We start from the raw sequence: 27,815 nt of genomic DNA, 5'->3' as shown, positions 1-27,815 counted from the left end.
CTTCATCATGCAATGTTAAACATTCAGTACAAGTAGCCTCCCCATGCAATATCCACCAGTAACTACTTACAATCAATCCTGAGACCCAAGACACAACAACTATTTGGTTTTGATATTTCCAAATTAATTCTGGATCATGGATGAAGACACCAGTACAAAGCCTGCGTTCCTGACTTGGCAGTTAAACTATCTCCAGCTTTTTTTTTAAACAAAACTGTTTGCAGGAGGTAAATAGGTTTTTGATCAAGTTATTTTAGGTTTTACCAAATTATACTGAGTTGATGTAAATGATAAACTTAAATATACAAAAGAAATACAATGGATAGTTAAAAACAACAGTCTGCCTGAAAAAAAATGAAGATAAAGAATTTATGCTATGAAGTATTTAAAATATAACCAGATATTTGCTACTGTTTTAATGTAGTAAACTGAAACATACTTCATATACCTAGTTCAGATAGGTTGAGGTAAATATAATAATCTCAATTTTTTTCTTCAGTTTTAGTAGCTGCTTCATTTCTTCTGAATGAAACAGTGCATTTCATGAATAAAGCATCACATCATCCAAGAATAAACTTAATTATCTCCCCTGAGTCATGAGATTGCTTTGACTGGTGGTAAAGGCAAAGTAAGAGCTTTGTCTATAGTTGACCATGATAAGAGCTACCCACAGGGATCTAACGTATTGCTGTCAAAAATTTCTGCATCATAGCCTAACTAACTAGTGGGGGAAAAGGGTAATACTCATTCAGCAGTAATGTCATTGAGTAGGTTGTACAGTCGATCATTAAGGTTATATTTGAATGGCTTTGGACTCTGAAACAATGACAGTTTCCATTTCTACATATGCCCCCTAACCTGGTGAGTTTTCCCCCATACAAAAGATAAAATTAAAAGCTGAAATGAACTGGATAAATATTTTGAAGTATTTATTGGAAGCAATTATTACAAGCACTATATTAAAATATATTACAGTTATTTTGGTCCCGTTTGCAATCTTCCTTGGTTCTCCTTGACTTTGTTGACAAAACTGATTACATTTTAGATCAGACTGCATATTTCTGTGTAACTGAAGTTTGATACAGTTCTCTCTTCAGTAATCACATTATTTAGTGACTGTTTATTTCCACTGATCTAGCACCATAAGTTTGCAATGAAACTCTTGAAATTTGTCTTCTGCAATTATAGGACACTGGGGATTATTGAACTTTACCAAAAATATCATCATTATTATGTAACCTTGAATACAAGGAGTGCTATGTGGAAAAGGAATAACAGCCCCTCAAATAAACCAGGCAATATAATCTTCATCTATCTACACAAAGTGATTACACTTTTTATTTTATGTCTCCATTCAAATAACAGGAATAGCTTTCATACACTGAAAGTAGCACAATTCTGTGTAAAGGTCATGGAAACCTATTTTGTCATGCTGAAATAAAAGACATGATAATTAGTTGAGACATGCAAAACCAATTACTTCTTAAATGTTACATTTACTAACATTCAGATTGTGATACACACTTAAAGAAAATTCACCTCAATTACACATTCCATCTCACAGAAACCAGACTCAACTATGAAATTAAAACATTTAGTCTTATTTCAATGATAGAAATGGTTTCCTTTCAAAGCTTTATAACCATGTGCCACTCAAAACCAAATCCAATGCATTTCTTAAATCAAAATTTGTGGAGATATATACAGCACAATTTTACCAAGAACTATGCCATCATTTAGATCATAAACATGTAGCTTTTCACCCCTTTCATTCCCTGATGCAAACAGTTTATTACAATAGATGATCAAACAACTTTGTTAGGACATTTGTTTTACAGACTGACCCACAGCAAATTATAGGTGCATTTATTGTTGGTGCTGGCGCTTTTAAAATATTTTACACCTGTCAATTGATAAGATTCCTTTAAAAAAACAGGGCCACAGTACCTTTGCTACCATCAACTATCAATTGTTTTAACTTACACCATCAGCAGCATTGAAATTATCTTAACAAAGAAAGATAATCCCCAGTCAAGACTTCCTCTTTGAACTCTTTTCAAAAGGCAAGCTCCATTGCCAAATCAAAAAGAAGTTACGAACTAGAACTGGTAATCAATTATCAAAATAAACAGCAAACAAAACTATACCACACAGGTATCAATAGGAACTTAACCTATCGACAAATATCACACATATGGAAATATGTCAAGCAATCAAAGTATGGAGCTGAAATATGTTCTGTATTATGCACCAAGCAATAAATATACTACTATTGCAATTTCCAGAAAAGTGTTTCATCAGTGATTCAATTCTAGCGCAAACGCAAAAATACAGGCAGACTGGCAACCTACTGCCCACCTCTCAAAAATATTTTATTTACATTACTGTAGAAATACATGAACTGCCAAATTCTGACTGCACAGATGAAACTTCTCTTCTCTGAATTTAAGTTCAACTGTCCACAAAACACAACAGCATATCAATAAGTTAAAAACTTATGATGGCTAATGCTGTCAACTAGAATATTTTGTGTCAGAGTTCAAGAATGGCTTTGTTCTATGATTCTGGATCTTCACTTTCAGAAAGTTCTTCATCTGTATCTGTTGGGAAAGAAGAAATAAATTAGTTAAAAAAATTAGCTGTGACTAACAATACTGACTGTTCCTCTATAATTGGCAAATTCAATTTCATCCTAATAAAGCTACACAGAAACTGAAAACTAGGAATTTAATTTTAAAAAACTGGTTTGTCTGATGTATTCTTTAAACACTTTGACCATTTTTTTGGTCATAAAGAGCAGAAGTATGAAGACAAAACAGGTTAGCACACTGGTGGACAATTATAAAATACTGAAGGGTCTCACTTCAGTCTCTTATGATTCTCTCCAAAATGTGAACTTCTTTGGGGAGAAATTGACAATGACATAATTATTGCATACTAATAGAACAAAGACTCAGATTTGTAGATCACTTCTAATACTGTAATTCAACTTGCAGATGACAAAATCCATTACAGTACGCTTTTGAAGATGTTAATGGTAAAGTTTAATTGTCAATTGCTATTTAAAACACGGCTAATGCTTCAGAAAGTTAGCATGTTTCTTTGTAAAACTACCAGCTAAAGGCTTTAGATCAATACAGCACTTCAACATTACATTATTCCCCCAATAGGCTTCAACATTAGAACTTATCATAACAAGTTTTACTTTTTTGCTGTATAAAATTGTTAAGAATTCTACGAGTGTCCCAAAGCACTTCCGTTGCCAGGCATATAAAGTACATATGAAGTACTCAAATGGCAAAATAGTACAACCGTGGCTGACAAGAGAAATCAAAGCTAATGTAATGGCAAAAAGACAGCATACAGCATAGCAAAAATTAGTGGGAAGATAGAGGATTGGGAAGCTTTTAAGAACCTACAAAGAGCACTAAAAGAATCATTAGAAGGGAAAGGATGAAATACGAAAGCAAACTATCAAACGATATCAAAGTGGATAGTAAAATCTTTTTCAAGCATGTAAAAAATAAAACACGAGAGTAGATATAGGACCACGAGAAAATGAGGCTGGAGAAATAATAATGGTTGGCAGATGAACTAAATATGTATTTTGCATCAGTCTTCACTGTGGAAGACACTAGAAGTGTGCTGAATTTTGAAGGGTGTGAGGGAAGAGAAATGAGTGCAGTTTATTATTACAAGGGAAAAGGTGCTCATAAAGCTGAGAGACCTCAGGGGTACACAAGTCACCTAAACCAGACGAACCACACCCCAGGGCTCTGAAAGCGGTAGTGAAGGAGATTGAGGCAGCATTAGTAATGATCTTTCAAAAATCATTGGACTCTGGCATGGTGTCAGAGGACTAGAAAAATCCAAGTGTCATTCCACTCTTTAAGAAAGGAGGAAGGAAGACAACAGGAAGGAAATTATAGACCAGTTAACCTGACCTCAGTGGTTGGGAAGATGTTGGAGCCAATTGTTAAGCATGAGGTTATAGAGTACTTCGTGACACAGGAAGTATGGTTTCCTTGATCTTGCATGACAAACCTATTGGGATCCTTTGAGGAGATTATAAGTATGATAGATAAAGGGGATACAGTGAATATTGTACATTTGGACTTCAGAAGGCCTTTAACAAAGGTGCCACACATGAGGTTGCTTACCAAGTTAACAGCCCATGGTATTGCAGGAAGGTTACTGGCATGGTTAGAGCATTGGCTGATTGGTAGGAGGCAGCAAGTGGGAATAAAAGCATCCTTGTCTGGTCGGCTGCCAGTGACTAGTGGTGTTCCACAAGAGTCGGTGTTGGGACCACCTCTTTTTACGCTGTATATCAATGATTTACAAACGTAGATGATGGAACAGATGGCTTTGTTGCGAGTTTGCAGGTGATACAAAGATTGGTGGAAGGGCAATTAGTATTGAGGCAACAGGTAGACAGATTAGGAGAATGGGCAAGAAAGTGGCAAATGAAATACAATGTTGGAAAGTGCATGGTCATGCACTTCGGTAGAATAAATAAATGTGCAAACTATTTTCTAAATGGGGAGAAAATCCAAAAATCTGAGATGTGAAGAGACTTGGGAGTCCTTGTGCAGAACACCCCGAAGGTTAACTTACAGGTCGAGTCGGTGTTGAGGAAGGCAAGTGCAATGTTAGCATTCATTTCAACAGGTGTAGAATACAAGAGCAGAGATGTGATGCTGAGGCTTTATTAGGCACTCATGAGGCCTCACCTCAAGTATTTTGATAATTTTTAGGCTCCTCATCCAAGAAAAGATGTGCAGCCATTGGAGGGGGTTCAGGGCAGGTTCACAAGGATGATTCTGGGAATGAAAGGGTTATCATATGATAGCTCTGGGTCAGTACTTGCTGGAATTTAGAAGGATGAGAGGAGATCTCATTGAAACCTTTCAAATGTTGAAAGGCCTGGACAGAGTAGATGTGGAAAGGATGTTTCCCATGGTAGGGGAGTCTAGGACAAGAGGGGACAGCCTCAGGATATAGGGGCATCCATTTAAAACAGAGATACAGAATAATTTCTTTAGCCAGAGTGTGGCAAATTTGTGGAATTTGTTACTACAGGCAGCTGTGAAGGTCAGGTCATTGTGTGTATTTAAGGCAGAGCTCAACAGGTTTTTGATTGGACATGGCATCAAAGGTTACAGGGAGAAGGTCGGGGAGTGGGGCTGAGGAGGGGAAAAATGGATCAGCCATGATTGAATGGTGGAGCAGATTCGATGGGCCAAATGGCCTAATTCTGCTCCTATGTCTTATGGAAACAAACATTTTACTGATTACCATCTTCAAAGTCCTTTAAGCCTGGGGATTCTTTCAAGTCATCCTCATCTTCATCTTCAAGTTCCTTGGCTATTAACTGTCTTGCTAATTTGATATTCATGCCTTCATTATAGTGCATTTTCCTCTTCATTTCAAACTGTTTCTTGTTTTCTTTAAAGAAACAAAACATTTTGAAATTACATAATCTATTTTTCCTCACCAAGATTGCGAACTTTCCCCAAATAAGCAAGTTTAATATTGCTCTGCAAAATTAACACAAAAACCGCACTGGGTGACTAGAAGGACACTTCACATCCTCTTAGCTTTTGAGCAGTACACCAACCAATCAAAATTAGTTGTCAAAGCATTGATTCCCACCCCCCCCAAACAAAGCCTATGCCTACAGAGATACAAGACTTCACAAATAAAAAAAATTAATAACCAATTGTCAAACCAAACGTATCATAAATTCCCAAAGGTTCCCACATCTGCCAGCATCGCTTCCCTCCATGGATAAAGTCTACACGCAATTAGTTTAACTGTTACCATTATTCTACATTTGCAACTGCTTTCAATACAATTACACAACTTAATTCATCACAACATATAAGTAATAAAAATTAATTCCCATTCAGTATTGCTACAGGGCCAAAATATTGTACAGTACTTTGCTCGTGAAATTCTTTCTATTGTGGCAGTGAAGTGAATTAAGGATGCAGAATACAACACACTGCCATTACAATATAAAATGATGCTCTGCTAACCCTAGTGCTGAATTTGGAACATTGGTTTAGAAATTCAAATAAAAAAACACTACTGTAAATATACAACAGGTAAGCAGCATTCATAACGATAAATAAATCACAACTTAAAACTTTAGTCAATACTACATATCTGCTTTTTGTTAAGAAATGTTCAGAATCATTCCTTTTAAATTAAATTTTGTAAAAAGTGGAATCAATGTATTTTTTTCCAGCAGCCTATTGCTAACTCAAATCATAGTAGGTTCTGGAAAACTGATTCAATAGTAGAACACTTCTTGAAGATTCTTTATTTTTGAAAAAACATTTTCTCAAAGTAAATGTACCATTAGCTTTGCTAAGGAACACTACATTTGCCATGAAAGCTTCAATGCTTAAAACCCCAACAGCACTGCAACTTTTCTCTGCAAACTAAGAAAGCATAGGTGCAAAAGTAATAAGCCATTATGCATAGTTACAATAAAGATAGTTAAATTTTGAAAATGGAAAGAAAATCCTGCAGAAGCTGGAAATCTGAAATAACAACAGGAGACTTGAAACTTTAATTCATTTCAACAGATGTTGCCTGAGTGTTTCCAAAACATTTTTTTTTGTCTTATGAAGAAAGATCAGAGCAGCTTGGGTTTGTATCCGCAAGATCCTAAGGGTCTTTGATAGAGTGGCTATGACAAGAAGGCTTTCTTACTGGAGAAATTAGAATAAGGGATCACTGTTTACAAATAAATTGCTACACATTAAAGACAGAAATTAGGTGCTATTTTCTCTCACAAGGGAATTTGCCTTTCATCTCTCTTCCTTACAGGGTGATGGAAACCGTCTGACATCTTAAAGGCAAAAATAGACAGTTTTTTTTAAATAAGGGGTGAAATATTATTTAAAGTTAGTCACAATTCATTCCTGTGTAACAGGTGATCGAGATTTGAGTTGGTTACTTTTACAACAAATGCAAAATCTCATATTATGATCACTGTTTCCCAGAATATACTTCATTAATTACAAAAGAATAAATCCAAAGTAACTGTTTTTCTTGTTGAATCCATTTCATTTGTTCTCAAAACTGACAAACTAATTCCATAAACTAGGCTCTAAGAGTTATGTATTAACTTACCACAAATCCTATCTCTGTTCACTGTTAGAACAAATATTAAGGATCTTAAACTATTCCTACCATGCCTTTTGCCTATTGTCATTTTTTCTTGCCAGCCAAAAAGATGCCATTTTCCGACCTTCTGAGCTAAATTTCTACCCTGGTATCATGCTTGATTATTACACCCACCTCCTTTATTTTTAGTCTCTAAATACATTAGGCAGATTTTTCCACAGTTTGGCTATATACCGCCTTTTATTTTTTAAGGTGCATAACCTCAAGGACACTATTCTACTTCTACTGGGGAATAGAGAAGGAATTCAAATGACCAGGAATATCCCGATGCCTGAACATGGGAACTGATGATAGGTATAACATCCATATTAGGTTCTAGACAGCTTACTGGATGCACCTGGTAGTGGCCAAAGTGTTGTTTGAACCATGAAATATGTTGAAGTTACATTGACTTACCTAACTGGCTTCCCTGTTTTGACAGATGCTCCAAAAACACCCTGATCACACAGGTGCAAGCTGAGCATATTTAAATTAGTGACCTTCTCTTAAATCTGAATACTTCAATGAATTATTGTAATACTCCCAGAAGATTAAGATAGTTAAACTGTGACATTAAATAAGTAGATCTCTTTTTGTTGCATTATGAAAAAAATGCATAAAGTTTCAGCCTCACAAAAAGATTATCTAAGCGTAAAGCAACTACATAAATCCTAATCATAAAACCGAGTAAAAATGGTCTTAAAACTACATCATGAACAAGCATTCTAAATTTTTTGAACTATTTTCACAAGTTAAATAAATATTACAAATAATGTAAATATAATTGGCTTGCCTTGTTCTTCTGGTGTTAATTCTTCCTCTTCTTCACTACTTTCTTCCTTTGGTTCTAAGATTTTAGGATTAATTCCCTCAGCTGCTGTCAACCTGAATGAAAAATTTCCAAGCATTTTGTAATTTTCTCCACTGCTCAACTTGCTTTTTGTTAAAATAGCATTGATTTTAATGATGGGACTCTGGTGTCCTTTACTTTCCTTCCAGTGTTAGGTTAGATATCTACGCTGGTTTGAGGCACCATTTATAAAAGTGATTGCAAAGTTACATGAGAGACAAAACTATTTCACATCTCTGTAACAGTCCAATTACTATGAAGAGTAGATTTAATTCTGTAGACAACCTCTCCTGTACACCAAAGAATTGCTCTGCCCTTACTTAGTACATCTTTAATTCAAAAGACGAAATGTTCTTGAAATAATGAAGTCTTTCGCACATAAACAAATCATCTTCTGGAACAACAGCCTTTGAAGGCAAACAGTATAATCAGTCCTGGAGTTCAAAAAAAAATAATCTGTCATATAAAATTCCAGATGGCAATGCAGAAGCTCAGAGGACCCTGAAGTGACCAGAATGTCTCAGTAAGCAGTTCAACCTTTTGGGAGTGAGATGAGGATAAATTTCACGTGGAGCTTTAAATCATCAAAATTTTCAAACTCAGTGGGTTATGGATTGTTAGCTATTGGGTATCTTCAGGGATGTAGTACAATGGAATATCAAGCAAAACCTGACACAGGCCTTCATCAATCAACAAATTCCAATAAGAAAGGCATGAAAAGAGACACTGCACATCTTCTAATAAACGCATTTAAATAATGCCTAGAATGCATGAATTGCTATATTGCATTAGCTACCAATGGACAATTGTTTATTGCATTACCATTAAAAATATGTACAATCAATTAACAAAATTCTTAGTTAATAAGGTTGGTTGGCAACCAACATCAAGCTGGATACATCATTGAACTCTGGACTTCCATGAAATTAAAGTGCAAGAACCTAATCTGTACCTGCAAATGACGTTCAGAAAAGAGGGGATAACTTCTAGGAAAATTGAATTGAACGTCTCTGATTAATAAAAAAAAAAAGCACCAGCATGTGCTATATAGTAAGATTAAACCACAGCTAGTGCCTTTATTATACCAACATTAAGATGAAACTCCAAAGAATTTGAGCACATTTTCTTTTGTAACAGACCTGTCAAATGACAAGATTAAAACTGAAAAAAAAAACATAAGTCTATATTGAAAATTTAAGAACTGATTTTAATCTTGGACATTACTAGCAAGTCACTTAACTGTCATTGAAAAGTGGCAAACATCTTCATGAACAGTCCCAGCAATAATTCATCTCCAGATTAGAATAGTGTGCACATTGAAAAAGGACTTGCAGGTACCAAATGCCCTTATCCTGAGCTATAGCATCACTGGCTTGGGATGTGTTATCAAATAACTTACTTGGTAAATTGCTAGTGTCTTTATTAGAAATTTTGCATTCACAATGCAATGAAAATAGAGGAACGGAGTGAATGTTTTAGGCGAAAAAAATATAGTAATCTACCAGGCTGGTTTCTCAAGTTTTGATATTATTAAAGCAGCAATCATCTACAAAATTACCTCTGAATGATAAAAAGGCATTGAGAATTCAGAAAGATGTAGCCTACAAGAAACATACCCTCTGACTTGATTTTGTAGCCACAATAAATTGTTTGCCTGGTGCAATTTAGCTTATGAACAATAGTAACCTCCTACCCCACCCCAAAATGCTTACATTAGTGAAGTGGGTGATGAGAAAGATGTTGACTATTAAAGATTCAAAGTACATTTATTATCAAAGCATGTATACAGAATACAGCTCTGAGATTCACCCTCCTGCAGGCAGCCACAAAACAAAGAAACACCATGACACCCGTTCAAGAAAACATCAAACACCTAAAGCGCAAGGAAAGAACACATTGCACAAATAGCAAAATGCAAGTGAACCACATAGAATATCACACGTCAACCCAGGAGTCCAGCAGAATTCAGTTTTATTCAGTTCAGCGCTGCACCACTAACCCAGAAGAAGTGGTTTGACATTCTGCCATGATTACAAGCCTAAATGGAAGTTAAATGGAGCAAAACTGTAGGGTACTGGTTAGCACAATACTTTACAGTGCCAGCAATCGAGATTCAATTCCTGCTGCTGTCTGTAAGGCATTGGTATGCTACCCCTGTTACTGTGAGGGATTTCTCTGGATGCTCTGCTTTCCTACCACATTCCAAAGATGTGCAGGTTATGGACATGCTAAGTTGACACCAGAAGCATAACAACAGCTACAGTTTGCCCCAACATATCACCATCACAGGCATTTTCTCTGTTCTTTCTTGACCATCTCTTCCATTTAATATGTTCATCTTTTCCATTTCTGACATACAATACTTTTAATCTTGTTAGCCTTGGTTTGTGTTTCTAGATACTTTTTGAGCACTTACTACATTTGTTTTTTTTCCCTTTTAGATCTTGAGCAACTGTAGGTTTATTTGCTTCAACCAGTTGGATTTGATCTTGTTCTACTTAGAGCCTCAAGTACATAAAATACACAAAGTACACAAAGCCACAAAGGAATACTTCATGAAGAATTCCACAGCAGAACCTTACTCCTATCTTTTTCACCTGTGCTCTACCCCAATCTGTCCTCATCTTTTGGACAGTTCCAATCTCAAAACTGAAATATATAAAACTACTGGAAGAAAACAAATGTTACTGAAACCACACAGCACGTACAACTAAAGGTAGAAATTTTAGTGGAAATATACTCACTTTTTAGCTAGTATTTCTGCAGTAATATTTATATTTGACTCAGAGTCACTCATTGCAGCTTCATCATCATCATCACCTCCTATTATCCTGAACAATAAAGGAAACATTAAAAAGTTATATTTGTAACCATACCTAAACACTAGATTAATAATTTTAATGCAAGATAAAGTAGTAAGAAGCAAGATGTGTATTTTGCAAAATTGTAATTTATCATAAATACAAATTGTTCATTATAGATGCATTAACCAATGAACATTTTAAATATTTAAAGGCATCCGTTAGTCTTGCGAGACCATGGATCTGCGCCTGGAAAGTCTTCACTCTCCAGGGCGCAGGCCTGGGCAAGGTTGTATGGAAGACCAGCAGTTGCCCATGCTGCAAGTCTCCCCTCTCCACGACACTGATGTTGTCCAAGGGAAGGGCATTAGGACCCATACAGCTTGGCACCAGTGTTGTCGCAGAGCAATGTGTGATTAAGTGCCTTGCTCAAGGACACAACACGTTGCCTCAGTTGGGGCGTGAACTCACGACCTTCAGGTCGCTAGTCCAATGCCTTAGCCACTTGGCCATGTGCCCACATTTAAATAAATAAATACATACATACACACACACACAAAGAAAGACTACAAGACGATAAAACCTAATTATCAATTTTTCTTTTTAAATGAAACCTTAAAAACTATATTACACTCCATATTACTCAATTGTTGTCAAGAGATATGAAGATCTGGTTTCTCATGAAGCTTCCATTTGGCAATTGACCCCAACAAAACATTCAAGAAATTACCTCTTAAATTACCATACCATATATTTAGTTTGTATTAAAGTACAGGGAAAAAGCACCTGTGATTAAAAGCATTATTCCTTTCCAAGTCCCAATAATTCCCATTATGTGATTATCAAAAGCTACCTATTCTGTTTCTTTTGAAGGCAAAGATGGTACCTACATGCTGCATACAAAAGAAGTAATCATTCTAAGTATAAAAGGACATGGCAGACCAAAGGAAGTGAGAGTAATTACAAAGAATGAGAATTAAGCTCTTCCAATGGCTCTTTTTAGTTTATTAGATGAGCAAATTTATTCTAACGCCAAGGAACTGATCTCAACCAGCACAAGGTAAGAAAGGAGTAGACCTACCTCATAAAGCACAAGGAAAAGTAAACAGGACATGCTACTAAATGTACAGTGAACACTGGATGTACTGTACACACTTCCAAAGAAGTCAACTGAGGAACAGTTTGGGCTGTCAATAACAAACTCGGTACCTGGTGATATGCATCTTATCACTTAAATTAGTTTATCCCTATCCTATAACGAGTGGTTATGACCTTTACTTGGCACAAAACAGATGCACAACATTTCATCAAGCTTTTTCTCATTTTACCTTCAAGAGGTTTTCTTAATTGTACTACACTGAAGCTCTTAACTCAAACTTGAAGCAATCTGCAAAGTTGCCCAATTTCAAAAATAAAATGAAGGTAATAGAATTCATATTCTGCTCGACTTACACATCTATGAATTTTAATTGCACTTTATAGCTTTAATGCATCTACCCAATCTGCCATACTATAAAATTGCAACTGTCAGTAATCAAATGAACCTGAGAGAGCACTGCCTGGTGGTCTCTGTTGTCCCATGCCTCTCGAATAAGCTGGGTCACCATTGCTGTGTGCTCCAACCACATCTCCCTTCTGCACAGATGTATTGATGTAGCCTTCGTTGGAGAGGAAAGCTCCCAGCTGTCTTGTGACCATGCTGAAAAAGATCTTTGCTTCGACACAAGTGTGGATACAACAGCATGGCATCCGACTGAGGGTTCTTCAGCCGCTGCTGGTACATAAAGTTCCAATTTCCACTGTTGAGAATCTCTGGAGGTAGTTGGGATACTCTCAGCAGCATCACCCACTTTGGAAAGAACACCAAGCTACGGCTGCCCTTGAAATCCTTGGTGAGGGGATGCAGTATAGGGAGTCTAGCGACCCAAAGGTAGCCCAGGCAGGGGTCATTGTGAATTCCGGGAGGAAGTGGAGAAAAGAAGAGGCCGTGCAGCAGGCTGAACCTCAGCTGTGCCTCAATATCCTGGTGGGACCAGTGATACAAGGAACAGCTAGCCTGGGAAGCTTCCTGGTCTCCAGGTACGACACAGCTAAGGGGAGGGAGAAATGCAAGCTCATCCATGAGAGAGAGAGAGAGAGAGAGAGAGAGAGAGAGAGAGAGAGAGAGAGAGAGAGAGAGAGCAGCCATGGATGAAGAGATCCACCAAAGCAGTAGGCATGAAGCAGCAGGGAGCTTGGAGAAGGTGGAAGCAGGCCATGGAAAGGAAAGTGACATGGACTGATCTCTGCTAAGCAGAGCCACACCAAATCAAGCTCCTAATCCAGGCAGTGTATGACATCTTGCCCAGTCCATTCAACCTGCACAGCTGGAGGAAGGTTAATGCATCAGACTGTCTGTTATGTTCCAGGAGAGGGACCTCGGAGCACATCCTGAGTTGCTGCCCGAAAGCTCTTGGAGAGGGCCGATACTACTAGAGACATGACTAGTATTGAAGATCCTAGCAAAAGCAATCTTAAGAATCTAACAGCAAATGATCTCAACCCTGCAATCAAGTCATCACCTTTGTGAGAGCAGGACAGCAACCAGAAGCAAGAGTAAAGCCATCCACAGGGGTACTGGCACCCACTCACGTCTGACTTGGAGGAACAGCTAAAGTTCCCACAGCACATAGTCAAGACCACCTGAGACCAGACATCCCTCTGATCTCAGAGGCAGCAAAAACATCATCTTCCTCAAGCTGACAGTGCCTTGGAAGGAGTGTCTGGAAGAAGCCCATCATAGAAAGCTTTCCAGGTACGAAGAACTGGTCAGTGACTATTGGAGGCAGGGATGGAAGTGCATGCTCCTTGAAGTGGACTGCCAGGACTTCACTGGGCAGTCTCTTCACAGAGTCTTCAGTGCACTGGGTATCCTTAGGACAAGGAGGCAGAGAGCTATCGGAAACATCACAGAGGCAGTAGATAAAGCCTCAAGATGGCTCTGGTTGAAGAGAGCAAGTCCGTGGGGGTCTGTAGCACATGCTACCTGAATACAAGTTGAGGCTTTATCGACCACGGCTGGGTTGCCTGGGTGAGGGTGTCCAATGTTGAAAGACCAGAAACACCCAATAACCCCAGGTAACATCACCGATGATGTGTACAGAGCATCGTGAGATGTACTCTTCAAATTGCACAGTGAATTATGGGTATAAAAGTAGAAAACTTAATCTACAGTTTTCCAAACCTTTTAATCACAGGTAAACATTGAGATATGCTATATCTTTGAGAAAATCTGGAAAATAATTTCATTTACCTGTTGTATGGTGTACTGGGTTCATCGATTTTCATTAACCCATAATCCTTTCCTTCTGGATGATAAGTGGCAAGAATGTTCATTTCATCCCATTTTTGTGTCTTTTTACTGGAAAAAAAAGAAAATTAAAGTAAAATTACATACGAGGCTAAATCTCACTTTCAATCTATTTTTTATTGATTTAAAAGGATAAGGATAAATACAAACCAGAGGAGAGGTTGTCTCAAATACATATTTCAATAATAGTACAAAGAAAGGAATATACACTGTCAAAATCATATATAGTCTTAAGCTAATATAAAGACAGAAAAGAACCACTTCTCCTCTTAACAGTTCATAGAAAAAAAAACTCAAGATTACTGTTATTGAGGGGAAAAAAAAACACTAAACTAACCTAAAACAAAAAAAAGGGGACTGGGCAGTCCATTTTGAGGATACAGTTAAAAAAAAAGGAAAAGTTCTTCTGGTCAAATCTAAAACTTCGCGGAGAAGAAAAAAAATTAACCAAAAAAGTAAAAAGAATTAGATCATATGAAAATATTGAATAAAAGGTCACCAAGTTTGCTCAAATTTAAAAGATGTATCAAATGTCCGACTCCTTATTTTCTCCAAACTTAAACAAGACATAATGGAGGAGAGCCAAAAAAAAAACAGTAGGTGGATTGGGATCCTTCCAGTACAATAGAATAGCTCTCCTAGCCAATAAAGTTGAGAAAGCTATTATGCATTGAGCGGAAGCAGGAATGTTTCCTGCTTCTGTTGGAATAATCCCAAAGATGGTCGTAAATGAATTAGCTTGTAGGTCCAGACCTATGACTTTTGATAATGTTCTAAAAACATCTCTCCAAAAGTTATTTAACTTTATGCAAGACCAAAACATACAAGTTAAAGTGGCCACCTCAGTGTTGCACCTATCACAGGTAGGATTTATATTAGAAAAAATATGCACTAGTTTATCTTTCGACTTTTGCACCCTGTGCACTACCTTGAACTGAATCAAGGAGTGACAGGCACAAATAGAAGAATTATTAACTAAGTGCCAAATTTTATTCCATTGATTATCTGAGAGTGACTCGAAGTTCCAATTCCCAAGCACGTTTAACCTTATCATTAGACATCATTCGTAAATTCAATAGCCGTTTATATATAATGGCCATCAATCCTTTTTGGAATGGTTTAAGCTGAAAGAAAAACATCTATCATATTTGGTAAATGAGCAAATGGGTAATTCGGTAACAAACCACGTAAAAATTCCTGACTTGTAAATATCTAAAAAATTGTGCATTAGATAAATCATATTTGCCCACTAGCTGCAAAAAAAGATATTAAACGATCCTCTTAAAAACAAATCTAGAAAGGTTTTTATTCCCTTAGTTTTCCACGTTAAAAAGGCCTTATCTAAAATTGATGGTTTGAAAAAGTTAAAATGGATATTACTAGCAATAACAAAGTTATTTAAGTCAAAACATCTGCGAAACTGAAACCAAATTTTTAATGCATGTCTAACAATGGGACTAAGATCTTGTCTACCAATCTTAGAAAATAAAACAGGAAGAGGAGCTCCCAGTAAAGAAGCCAAAGAGAACCCCTTTACCGAGTTCTCCCCCAAGTCCAACCATGAAGGACAGTGCTGTATATCTATACAGTGAATCCAAAAAGTAATATAACGAATATTAATTGCCCAGTAATAGAATCTAAAGTTTGGTAAAGCCAAGCTACCATCTTTTTTTAATTTTTGCAGTAAAGTTTTACTCACTCTAGAACTTTTATTATTCCAGATATATGACAAGATCTTAGAATCTATTCTATCAAAAAAATGTTTTCGGGACAAAGGATGGAACAGCTTGAAACGTGTATAAAATTTTCGGTAAAATTGTCATTTTTATAGCATTTATTCGACCAATTAACAACATCGTCATAGGCGACCATTTGGAAAGCGTTTGTTGTGTATATTCAATTAAAGGAAGAAAATCATATTTATATAAATCTTTAACATTTTTAGTAATTTTAATACCAAGACAGGTAAACTAATTTTTAGCAATATTAAAAGGTATTTGATTATATTGATCCAAATAATTAATAGGAAATAATTCTTTTATGTAAATTTAACTTATATCCAGAGAAAGTACTAAATTCAGTAAATATGGATAACATAAAAGGAATAGATTTCCTAGGGTCTGAAATGTAAACTAATAAATCATCTGCGTACAACGAAACCTTATGTACTTTAATCCCTCTCTTAATACCCTGAACAGAGTTGGAATCCCTAAGAGCGATAGCAAGTGGTTCTAAAGCCAAATTAAATAATAAAGGACTAAGAGGACAACCCTGACAGGTTCCTCTATATAGTCTAAAATAAGGAGATTTTTGATTGTTAGTTATAACCGCAGCTATCGGGGTTTGATAGATCAGCTTGATCCAGGAAATAAATCCCGGACCAAAATTAAATCTCTCCAAAACCTGAAATAAATAAGGCCATTCCACCCTATCAGAGGCTTTCTCTGCATCAAGAGAGACAATACATTCAGATTCTTTAACTTGGGAGAATAAATAATATTTAACAATCTTCAAATATTAAAATGTGAATACCTATTTTTAATAAATCCAGTTTGATCATTTGAAATAACAGTAGGCAAAATATTCTCAAGCCTATTAGCCAGAACCTTAGAGAGAATTTTAAAGTCCACATTCAATAAGGAAATTGGTCCTATAGTAGACACATTCAGATACATCTTTTCCTTTTTTAGGAATCAATGAAATTGATGCCTCATAAAAAGTTTTCCAGAGATTCCCAGAGGATATAGAATCAGTGAAAGTTTGACATAGGTGTGATGTAAGCATTTCAGTAAAAGTCTTATAAAAATTCCACTGTATATTCATCTGGTCACGGAGCCTTCCTTAGCTGCATAGAGGATATAGCCCTAGCTATTTCCTTGTTTAATAGACGCATCTAATGTGTTAATATCTTGAATAGAAACTTTAGGTATATTTAATTTTTGCAAAAATCTATTCATAAAGATAGTATTATCAGAAAATTCAGATTTATAAAAATTAGAATAGAAATCCATAAATATCTTATTAATTTCATGAGGATCTAATGTTTCAGTTCTATCTCTACGTATTTTTAAAATTCGTCTTCTGACTATATTTACCTACAATTGACCAGCCAGCAATTTACCTGATTTATCACCATGTATATAAAATTGACTTTTGGATTTTAAAAGTTGCTGCTCAATGGGGAAGGTCAAAAGCAGATCATGCTGTGTTTGGAGTTCAACCCTTTCCTTATATAGACCTTCACTAGGTCTTACTGAATACGCTTTATCTATCTCTTTAATTTTATTAGTAATCACTAAAAGTTCCGCTTTGGTTTTCCTTCTTAAACCTGCTGAATAAGAAATTATCTGTCTCCTAAGAAAGGATTTCATTGTATCCTATATAACCAAATTTGGCATACCTTCAGTTGTATTAAGTTCAAAAAATAAAGAAATTTGCTGCTTGACAAAACTAACAAAAGTTGGATCTTCTAACAATATGGGATTCAGTCTCCACTGTGACGTTTTCAAAATATTATCAGAAATCCTCGAAGTTAATTTCATGGGTGCATGATCTGACAATGCAATGACGTCATACGCACAATCGGCAACAGAATACAACAATTGTGTATCAAGAAAAAAATAATCAATTCCTGAATATTTATGATGTGTGGGGGAAAAAAAAGAGAAATCTTTATCATTAGGTTGCTTATATCTCCAAATATCAACCAAACCATATTCTAATAGAAAAGAATTAATACAAGTTGCTGCTTTATTAGGAAGCAAGGGATTGCTTGATGACCTGTCAATCAACGGGTTAAGACAACAGTTAAAGTCACCATCCATAATCAACTTATATTCATTTAGATTCCGGAGCACAGAAAATAGCTTCTTAAAATATTCAGGACTGTTCAGATTAGGTGCATAAACACACACCAAAGCTACCTTTTGACCACATAGCAAACCAGTGACAATTAAAAATCTTCCAATCAAATCAGTAACAGTATTAAAATGTACAAAAGGGATTTTAGAGTTAACAAAAATAGATACCCCTCTAATTTTATTTATGATAGAGAATGATATAAAGGTCCCTTCCAGAATTTAAAAAGGCAATTTTCATCCTGTCCCCGTACACGAGTTTCTTGTGCGAAAATAATATCTGCACGGTGCTTTTAATTTCTTAAGAATATTTTTGCACTTAATAGGATGCTTCATACCGTTCAAATTCCAAGAAATTATATTAATTTTATTAGCATCCATGTTTAAGATTTAATTTTAAATTTTATAAAGAAGGCTATTGTGCAAGCGCAAACTAGATCCAAAGGAAAAAAGCAGCAGACTTGACCAGAAGTGACGACATGATTGATACAAGATATAACTGCTCAGAACTGCCCAGTCAAGGAAAAATAACTATTCTAATAGCCCCACCTCTCTCCCCCAAAGCCCGAAAAGCCATCCAATAGAAGGGTAGCACGCTGACCTATGACCCTAACCCCAATCTCCATTTTGCAGCTATATTAACAAAGTTATATGTTTACACTTCTGATTTTAGACATAATATAAGAGATGAACAAATTTCAAATATTGTAATGTTAAGTCTAACAATAGTTAAAACGTAGTTGGCCACGGCCATCTTATATTCATCTAAAGTATATTAATCATGCATTCAGAAAAGGATAAATCAAAGCAAATAATATATTAAAACTAAAATTTTAAAAATTTACATACCATAAAAAAAGTAAATATATATCAAACCCAAAGCTATATTAATATTAAGGCAAGCAAGACAAAAAATTAAATCAACCAGATCTTGTGCGGACATCCATAAAATGTGGAACAGACTTTCTTCAAGGCATCTATAAACAACTCCCAGCTCGGAATACCTATTCAAGTTGCATTCAGCATTAGGGTTAATAAATTCCCAACCTTCATTTGGAGAGTTAATCTTTTGTGGCTGAGAGTCAGGCGGAAAAATTATCAAACTTGCTGGATAACGGAGTGACGGGTGACATTTTCTTTTATATAATTCAACCATCAGTTCCCGGTATTTCCTTCTTTTGGCAAAAATCTCTAGAGCAAAGTCCTCCACTACATGAATTTCTGTTGCATTGTAGATTAGCTTACCCCTTTTTCTTGCCTCTCGGAGTATAGCTTCTTTGGTTGTAAAATAGTGCAGGCATAGTATCAGTGGTCGTGCACGTAATTCGGGTGAGGGCTTAGATCATGGGATTTGATGAGTTGTATCGAGTACAGGGTTCGCTTCAAGAATCTCACTAAGAAGTGAATATAGCATATCTGAAAAGAACTTTAACAGATCACCGGTTTCAGTATTTTCAGGCAAGCCCAATATACATAAATTCCTCCTGCGCATTCTGTTGTCTAAATCAATCATTTTTTTTCTTTGTTCTTGATAATTCCAAAGTAACTTCATTAATTTTCTTTTCCATAGATGACATCTTCAATTTTTGCTCATTAATAGTTTGCCTGAATAACTCCCGTTCCCTTTCAATTCGATGAGTAGTCTGTTTGAGCACATGAAATTGAAAATCCGAATTCTTCAAAGATTCTTGAACAGAAGAGATGAATTTTTCAAGATTTCCATTAGCATCCATCAGTTTATCAACCTTAGTGTTTAGTGAACCAAATTCAAGTTTCATATCTTGTATTGAAGAGAGTATTCTTTCTAAAGTAGAAAGTTCCGCCGGTTTCTTTGTTTGTTCCATTTGTCTCGTTTCGGGAAGGGTCTTGCCTCCTCTCAATTCAATACTGGATCGACTTCCTGCCATCGTACTTAAGTCATAAATCCTTCAACAAAAATAGTGAATCTTCAAACTTAAAACAGATCCACCAGTGGAATGTAAGGTATAAAAAGTAGAGCCATGGTGAAAATGCGTCTCACTCCATTCACTGCAAAATGGAGTCTCCATACAAGGTTAAATCTAAACATTCAAGTTTGACATCACCTCCAATACACCTGAATGGTCATTGGTTAATTTAGGAAAATGGAACTCAAAGATCAAAGTCTCAGACATGGCACTAAACTCAAGGTCTCCCAAAAGGATAAATAAAGCAATGCCAGTAAATTCTTCCAGTAAAGCACACGTAACTAGGGACGAAATACATACTGCCAGATCCATTTGGCAGTCCAGGTCATTCATAAATAAAATCATAGGACGTCAGGGCAGAAATAGGCCGTTTGGCCCAATAAGCCTGCTCTGTCATTCCATCATGGTTGATTTATTGTCCCTCTCAAACCCATTCTCCTGCCTTCTCTCCATAACCTTGCACACCCCTACTAATCAAAAACTTATCAACCTCCACTTTAAATATACTCAATGACTTGGCCTCCACAGCCACTTGTGGAAATGAATTCCACAGATTCACTAACCTCTGGTGAAAGGTCTTTTCCTCATCTCCCTTTTAAATAGATGTCCCTCTATTCTGTGGCTGTGCCCTCCAATGTCAGAGTCACACACTATAGAAAACGTCCTTTTCACATCCACTCTATATAAGCTTTTCAACATTCGATAGGTTTCATTGAGATCCCACCTCCAACGAGTGCAGGCCCAGAGCCATCAAACACTCTGTATACATTGAACTTTTCAGTCCTGGAATCATTCTTGTGAACCTGCTCTGGACAAAGAGATACCAGCAGGTTTTCTTAGATGAGGGTCCCAAAATTGCTCATGACTTCGTCAGGACGAAGGGTCTCGGCCCGAAATGTCAACTGTACCTCTTCCTATAGATGTTGCCTGGCCTGCTGCGTTCACCAGCTTTTTTTGTGTGTGTTGCATCAACTATTATTGAGTGCTTGAGATATGGCATGATGCCATCTCCAGACATGAAACAGTCCATCCTGACTGATTACACAGTCAGGGACTTCAACCAGCCTTGTTTGAAGAATACCCTGGCATTTGCAATAACCTGTAGCACCAGAGGTCCCAACACACTGGACCACTAAGATAGGAATGTCTACCGGTCCATGCCCAGACTGTATTCAGTAAATCAGATCACTGGCCTGTACTTCTCCTACCTTCACACAGGCAGAGGCTAAACAGCAACGCTCGAGAGATTAGGACAACAAGGAGATAGGAAGCGGAGAGGTAACTTCGCAATGACTTAGAGTCAGTTGACTGGGCCGTGTTCAAGGACTCATCTGTAAACCTGAATGAATACACCATGGCTGTAATGGACTTTATTAGAACAAGACTGTCCCCACAAAATTATTCAGTCTTCCCCAATCAGAAGCCCTGGATGAACCAGGAGATCTGCAATCTGCTGAGGGCCAGATCAGAGGCATTCAGGTCCGGTTACCAAGAAAGTTACAAAAGGTACAGGTACAATCTCCAGAAAGCCACTGGCAAAGTGGCAGTTCAAGACTAAATCTGAAGCAATGCTTGACATATGTGGCAGGACTTGAATACTATCACCTCTTGTAAAGCAATATCAAGTGACAATATACTTCATTTCCAGATGAGCTCAATGCTTTCTCTGCTCACTTTGACTGTCAAAACATGGAAGAACAATTAGAAACTCCCACAGCCTCAATGATTTCAGTCTCTGAGGCTGACAGCCAAGCAGCCCTCAGAAGGGTGAACCCACAAAAAGCATCCAGCCCAAACAGGGTACCTCGCCAGGTACTGAAAACCTGTGCTGATCAACTGGCTAGGGAGTTCATTGTGACCTTTAACCGCTCACTTCGGCAGTCTGAGGAACTTCTTTCTTCTGTGCTCAAGAAGAAAGTTGTGACCTGCCTCAATGACTATCATCCAGTAGCACATACATCCACAGTGATGAAATGTTTTGACAGGTTGGTGATGAAGCATACCAACTCCTGCTTGTGAAGCAACTTAGAGTCACTCCAATTTGCCTACCAGAGCAACAGGCCACAGCAGATGCCATCTCACTGGCTCCTCACTCAACCCTGAAACCTCTGGACATCAAAGGTACATACATCAGGATGTTCTTTATTGAATATGGGTCTTCAATGACATGGGTAGGATGAGTGACGAGGTTCTGCAAAGGGAGCTCAGGAAGTTAGGTGCTAAGTTAAACGGCAGGACCCCAGGGCTGTGAACTCAGGATTGCTGCCCATGTCATGTGCCAGTGAGGCCAGAACCAGGAAGATTATACAGTCGAATACATGGTTAAGGATTTGATATTGGAGGGACGGTATAAGATTTTTGGATCATTGGGCTCTCTTCCAGTGAAGGTGGGACCTGTACAGCAGAGAATGTTTGCACCTGAACTGGAGGAGGAACTGCTAATATCCAAGCAGGAAGGTTTGCTAATGCTGCATGATGGGGTTTAAACCAGAGTTGCAGGAGGATGGGAACCAGAGTACCACAAAAGTTAATGGAGAGGTTGTGGAGACAGATTTTGACAAGACCTCGAAGTCAGGAATCAAAAGGTTGAGCATAATGTGACTACTGTCCTGAGCTGTGTATACTTCATTGCAAGAAGCATCTCAGGAAAGGCAAATAAGCTCAAGGCATGGATCAACACCTTAAATTATGATATTGTAGCCACTAGTGACACTTAGTTGGAGGGACAGAACTCACAGCTCAATATTCCGTCATGTTAACCATGACAGAGTGGGAGAGATTAAAGAAGGAGGGGTGACATTACTAATCAGGGAAAATGTCACAGCAGTGCTCTGCAATGACAGACTAGAGAACTCATCTAGTGAGGCATTATGAGTGGAACTGAGAAATAAGAAAGGTATGAATACATTAATGTGGCTATATTACAGACCACCCTACAGTCCAAGGGATTTAGAGGAACAAATTTGTAGAAAGATCACAGACAGTTGCAAGAAACATAAGGTTGCTATAGTAGGTTATTTTAACTTTCCACATATTGACTGGGAATCCTATACTGTAAAAGGACTAGATAGGAGAGTTTGTCAAATGCGTTCAGGAAAGTTTTTCAACAATATGTAGAAGTCTCAATGAGAGAGCGTGCGATACTGGATCTGCTATTAAGGAATGAGACAGGGCAGGTGACGTAAGATTGTGAAGGGGAATGCTTTGCATCTAGTGACCATTGCCATTAGTTTCAAAGTAAATATGCAAAGAGATAGGTCTGGGAATTGAGATTCTAAATTGGAGGAAGGCCATTTTTATGGTATCAGAAATGATCCAGCAAGTGTGAATTAGGACAGGTTGTTTTCTGGCAAAGCTGTACATGCTAAATGGGAGGCCTTCAACAGCAAAATTTTGAAAGTACAAAGCTTTGCTGCGCCTGTCAGAATAAAAGATAACAAGAGTAGGGAACCTTGGTTTTCAAGGGGTATTGAGGCCCTGGTTAAGAGAGAAAAAGGAGGTGCATAGCAGGTATAGGTAGGTAGGAACAAATTAGGTGCTTATGGAGTACAAGAAATGCAAAACAGCACTTAGGAAAATCAAGAAAGCTAAAAGAAGGTATGAAGTTAGTCGAGCAGACAAAGTGAAGGAGAATCCCAAGAAATTCTATAGATATGTTAAGACCAAAAGGATTGCAAGGGACAAAATTGGTTCTCTGGAAGACCAGAATGGTAATCCATATGTGGAGCCAAAACAGATGCGGCATATCTTAAATAATTTTTTTTGCCTCTGTATTTACTCAGGAGACAAACACAGGGTCAAAAGAAGTGAGGCAAAGCTGCAACTCAGGGTGGAGTTCCCTCAGACCCTACAGGAGGCAAGTGCAGAAACTGCCAGGGCCCTATTATGCTTTGTGACAGGAGAGGTTCCAGAGGACTGGAGGATAGCTAATGTTCTTCCACTGTTTAAAAAAGGCTCCAAGGATAAACCAGGTCATTGTAGGCTGGTGAGTCTGACATCACTTGTGGGAAAGTTATTTGAAGATATTCTAAGGGAACAGATAGATAAGTATTTGGATAGACATGGACTGATGATTAAGGATAGTCAGCATGCCTGTGTGTGTGGTAGGTCAAATGTAACCAGTCTTATAGAATTTTCAAAGAAGTTACCAGGAAAATGGATGAAGGCATGCAGTGGATGTTGTCTACATGACAAGGCATTTGACAAGGGAAGTTAGTCAAGAAGGTTCGTCACTCTGCGTTCAAGATGAGGTAGCAAATTGGATTAGACATTGGCTTTGTGGGAGAAGCCAGAGAGTGGTAGTCGATGGTTGCCTTTCTGACTGGAGGTCTGTGACTAGTAATGTGCCATTGGGATCGGTGCTGGGTCTGTTGTTGTTTATAATCTATATCAATGATCTGGTTGATAATGTGAAAAACTGGATTAGCAAATTTGCAGATGACACCAAGATTGGGGATGTAGTGGACAGCGAGGAAGGCTATCACAGCTTGCAGAGGTATCTGCATCAGCTGGAAAAATGGGCTGAAAATGGCAGATGGGATTTAATGCAGACAAGTGCGACGTTTTGCACTTTGGTAGGACCAACCAGCGTAAGTCTTACACAGGTGAACGGTAACGTACTGAGGAGTGTGGTAGAAGAAAAGGATCTGGGACTACAGATCCATAATTTGTTGAAAATGGTGTCACAGGCAGATAGAGTCATAAAGAAAGCTTTTGGCATATTGGTCTTCATACTGAGAAATGGAGATGGGATGTTATGTTGAAATTGTATAGGATGTTGGCGGGGCTTAATTTGGAGTAATGTGGCAGTTTTGGTCACCTACCTACAGGAAAAGTGTCAACAAGGTTGAAAGAGTACAGAGAAAATTTACAATGATGTTGCCAGGTCTGGAGGACCTGAGTTATAAGGAAAGACTGAATAGGTTAGGATGTATTCCTTAGAATGTAGAAGATTGAGAGATTTGATAGAGGTATACAAAATTATGAGGGATATAGATAGGACAAATGCAAGTAGACTTTTTCCACTGAGGTTAGGTGGAACAACAACCAGAGGTCATGTGTTAAAGGCAAAAGATGAAAAGTTTGGGGGAACATCAGGGGAAACCTTTTCACTCAGAGGGTTGAGAGCTGCCAGCCCAAGGCGTGCATGCGAGCTTGATTTCAGCGTATTAAGAGAAGTTTGGATGGGTAGGAGTATGGCTGGCTATGAACCCAGTGCAGGTTTCAGCATGAACTAGATGGGCCCAAGAGTCTGTTTCTGAAGTGTACTTCTCTATGACTCAGCTCAACATTCAATAACATCACCCCCTCAAAAATAATCAATAAGCTCCTGGACCATGGCCTCAATACCTCCTCGTGCAATTGGATCCTCGATTTCCTCACCTGCAGACCCTAGTTAGTCTGGATTGGTGACAAAATCTCTTCCATGATCTCCATCAGTACAGATGCACCAAGTTGTATGCTTATCCCCCTGCTCTACTCACTTTATATTTAAAAGGCACAGCTCCAAAGCCATATTCAAGTTTGCTGACGATACCACTGTCGTAGGCCGAATCAATGATGGTGATAAAATCAGCATATAGGAGGAGATTGAAATCTGAGTGGTGCCATAACAACAAGCCCTTACTCAATGTCAGCAAGACCAAGGAGCTAATTATTGACTTCAGGAGGAGAAATCTAGAGGTCTATGAGCCAGTCCTCATCCGAAGATCAGATGTGGAGAGCATCAGCAACTTTAATTCCACGGGGTTATTATCTTGGAGGATCTGCCCTGGGCACAGCATGTAAGAGCAATTACAAAGAAAGCAAGGCAATGCCTCTACTTCCTTAGGAATTTGTGATGAGTTGGCATGGCATCAAAAACTTTGATCATCATCTACATATGTGTGGTGGACAGTATATTGACTGGCTGCATCATAGCCTGGTATGGAAACACCAGTGCCCTTGAACAGAAAATGCTACAAAAAAAAAAGTACTGGACACGGCCCAGTCCATCATGGGTAAAGCCCTCCCCACTACTGAACCCTTCTGCATGAAACACTGTCACAGGAAAGCAACATCCATCATCAGGGACCCCCACCACACAGGACATGCTCTCTTCTCACTGCTGCCATCAGGAAAAAGGTACAGGAACTTCAGGACTAAGACCACCAGGTTCAGGAACAGTTACTACCCTTCAACCATCACTAGCACTTGGCAGAAGCACAAAACCAGAGATTACTGCCCTAGAGGTCCCACTTTTCAGCTTTCTACCTAATTCCCTATATTCTCTCTTAAGGACCTCCTCCCATTTCCTACTTATGTCCTTGGCACCAATACATATCATGACTTCACCTCCTCCTCCCTCCAGAATGCTGTGGACTCCTGATCCTAGCACCTAGAAGGCAAAGTATCATCCGGGTGTGTCTCTTTCATGTCCACAGAATTTCCCGTCTGCTTCTCTAACGATTGAAATCACACACCAAACTCACAAAACAGATATTCTATTCTGAGCTCTATCACGGGAACAGATTACCACTTGGCTGAAAAGATTCAAGATGAGCTCAAAGCCTTCCAAGAAAACCATGACATTTTCACTGACACTTTTAGAATCCCTGGCTCATGACTGCTTAAAAAAAGACACGAAGGATGCTATTCCAGGGTCAGCAGCTCAGGTTCCTCCGAGTGCTGCAGTATTCTCCGACATTCCAAAGATGTACAGGTTAGTAGTTTAACTGATCACGCGTTTAATTGGGCAGCGCAGGATTGTTGGGCCAGAAGGATCTGTAACCATGTTATTTCTCTAAATAATAAAATAAACGCATGGAATGGTATTAAATATACTGTAACCCCGAGTTAAAAGCAATAGGAACACACCACCAAGCAGGTGCGGACTGAAGCGCAGTCTGTGGGGAAGAACCACTTCCAGGAGTCCTGCTGACACTGAGGGGCTGCGCCTGAAATAATGGACTCCTTCCTACACACTTCATAAATGCTTTGAGGAGGAAACATGAGTGCTGTTGTTGAAAAGAATGCACGGATGTAGAATAAACGTAGAGCCGGTTGTAAACATTAGACATTTTTAGAAAAAAGGAGCGTACGACTTCACAAACTCCGCACCTACTCCGTCAGCAATCTCCTGGCCCATTTCATCAGCCACCTCTGACCCCATAAACCAACTTCGTTCCGGTGGGTCCACCTCAGATGACGAGGCTAACTAGTTTTAACCACAGTGCCTTACATGGACGCATGCAGGGACGGAAGCGGCCACAGGGAATGTCAAGATGCAGCAGCCAGTGTTGTAACAGGGCGCTAAGTTAAGGAACGTGCGCCAGGCAGCAGGTTTAATGGAAGATGGTAGTAAGTCCGGGCTGTGCTGGAAGGACCTGCCCTGACATTACGAGAACCTATCGCCCACCCAAATACGAGCCTCCGAGGCGGCTTGTCAGTAACCTGGCAACGCAGAGAGAAACCAGCCTTTCTCACTTCACTCGACCGCCGGAGGGAAGAGATTTCACTGACTGGCAGCGCCCACCAACGCTGGCGTCCTCACGGAGCCCGGGAGACGGGAACAGTAATGCCCGGGGGAGGGACTCCCCGGTCCGGCTTCGCACCCACTCAACACTCCAACTTACTTGTACTCCTCCTCTTCCTCGACAGACAGATCTAGAGCCGAGTTCTGTTGGTACGGCGCTGCCTTCCTGTTCTTCAAAATCCCTTTGAGAGGGGCGTGAGCGGACATGGCCGAGCGGCGATGGTGTTGCAGACCCGGGCTGCAGCCACTGTCCTCTCCGGCGTTCGCGCCCCACCTGCCCGCTGATGGCAGCCGCGACCAGTCTCGCGAGAGCGGGCGCG

At 38.6% G+C, this 27,815-nt stretch overlaps 1 protein-coding gene across 1 annotated transcript; it reads right to left on the bottom strand.

Annotated features, from left to right (window-relative positions):
• Positions 1-1,306: 1,306 nt before the first annotated feature.
• ppp1r2 (protein phosphatase 1, regulatory (inhibitor) subunit 2) lies at positions 1,307-27,811 on the bottom strand. Its single transcript, XM_072255280.1, has 6 exons — positions 27,596-27,811; positions 14,123-14,230; positions 10,774-10,860; positions 7,973-8,064; positions 5,299-5,448; positions 1,307-2,600 (listed from the first exon to the last, which is right to left on the bottom strand). The coding sequence occupies exons 1-6, from the start codon at positions 27,700-27,702 to the stop codon at positions 2,557-2,559; spliced, it is 588 nt and encodes a 195-aa protein (XP_072111381.1). The 5' UTR covers positions 27,703-27,811; the 3' UTR covers positions 1,307-2,556.
• Between the last annotated feature and the right edge of the window lie 4 nt (positions 27,812-27,815).

The sequence above is a fragment of the Mobula birostris genome, chromosome 4 (genome assembly GCF_030028105.1).
Source record: "Mobula birostris isolate sMobBir1 chromosome 4, sMobBir1.hap1, whole genome shotgun sequence".
Taxonomy (NCBI): Eukaryota; Metazoa; Chordata; class Chondrichthyes; order Myliobatiformes; family Myliobatidae; genus Mobula; species Mobula birostris.
Note: the sequence above shows the minus strand (reverse complement) of the source record. Positions and strands in the feature narration are given on the sequence as shown.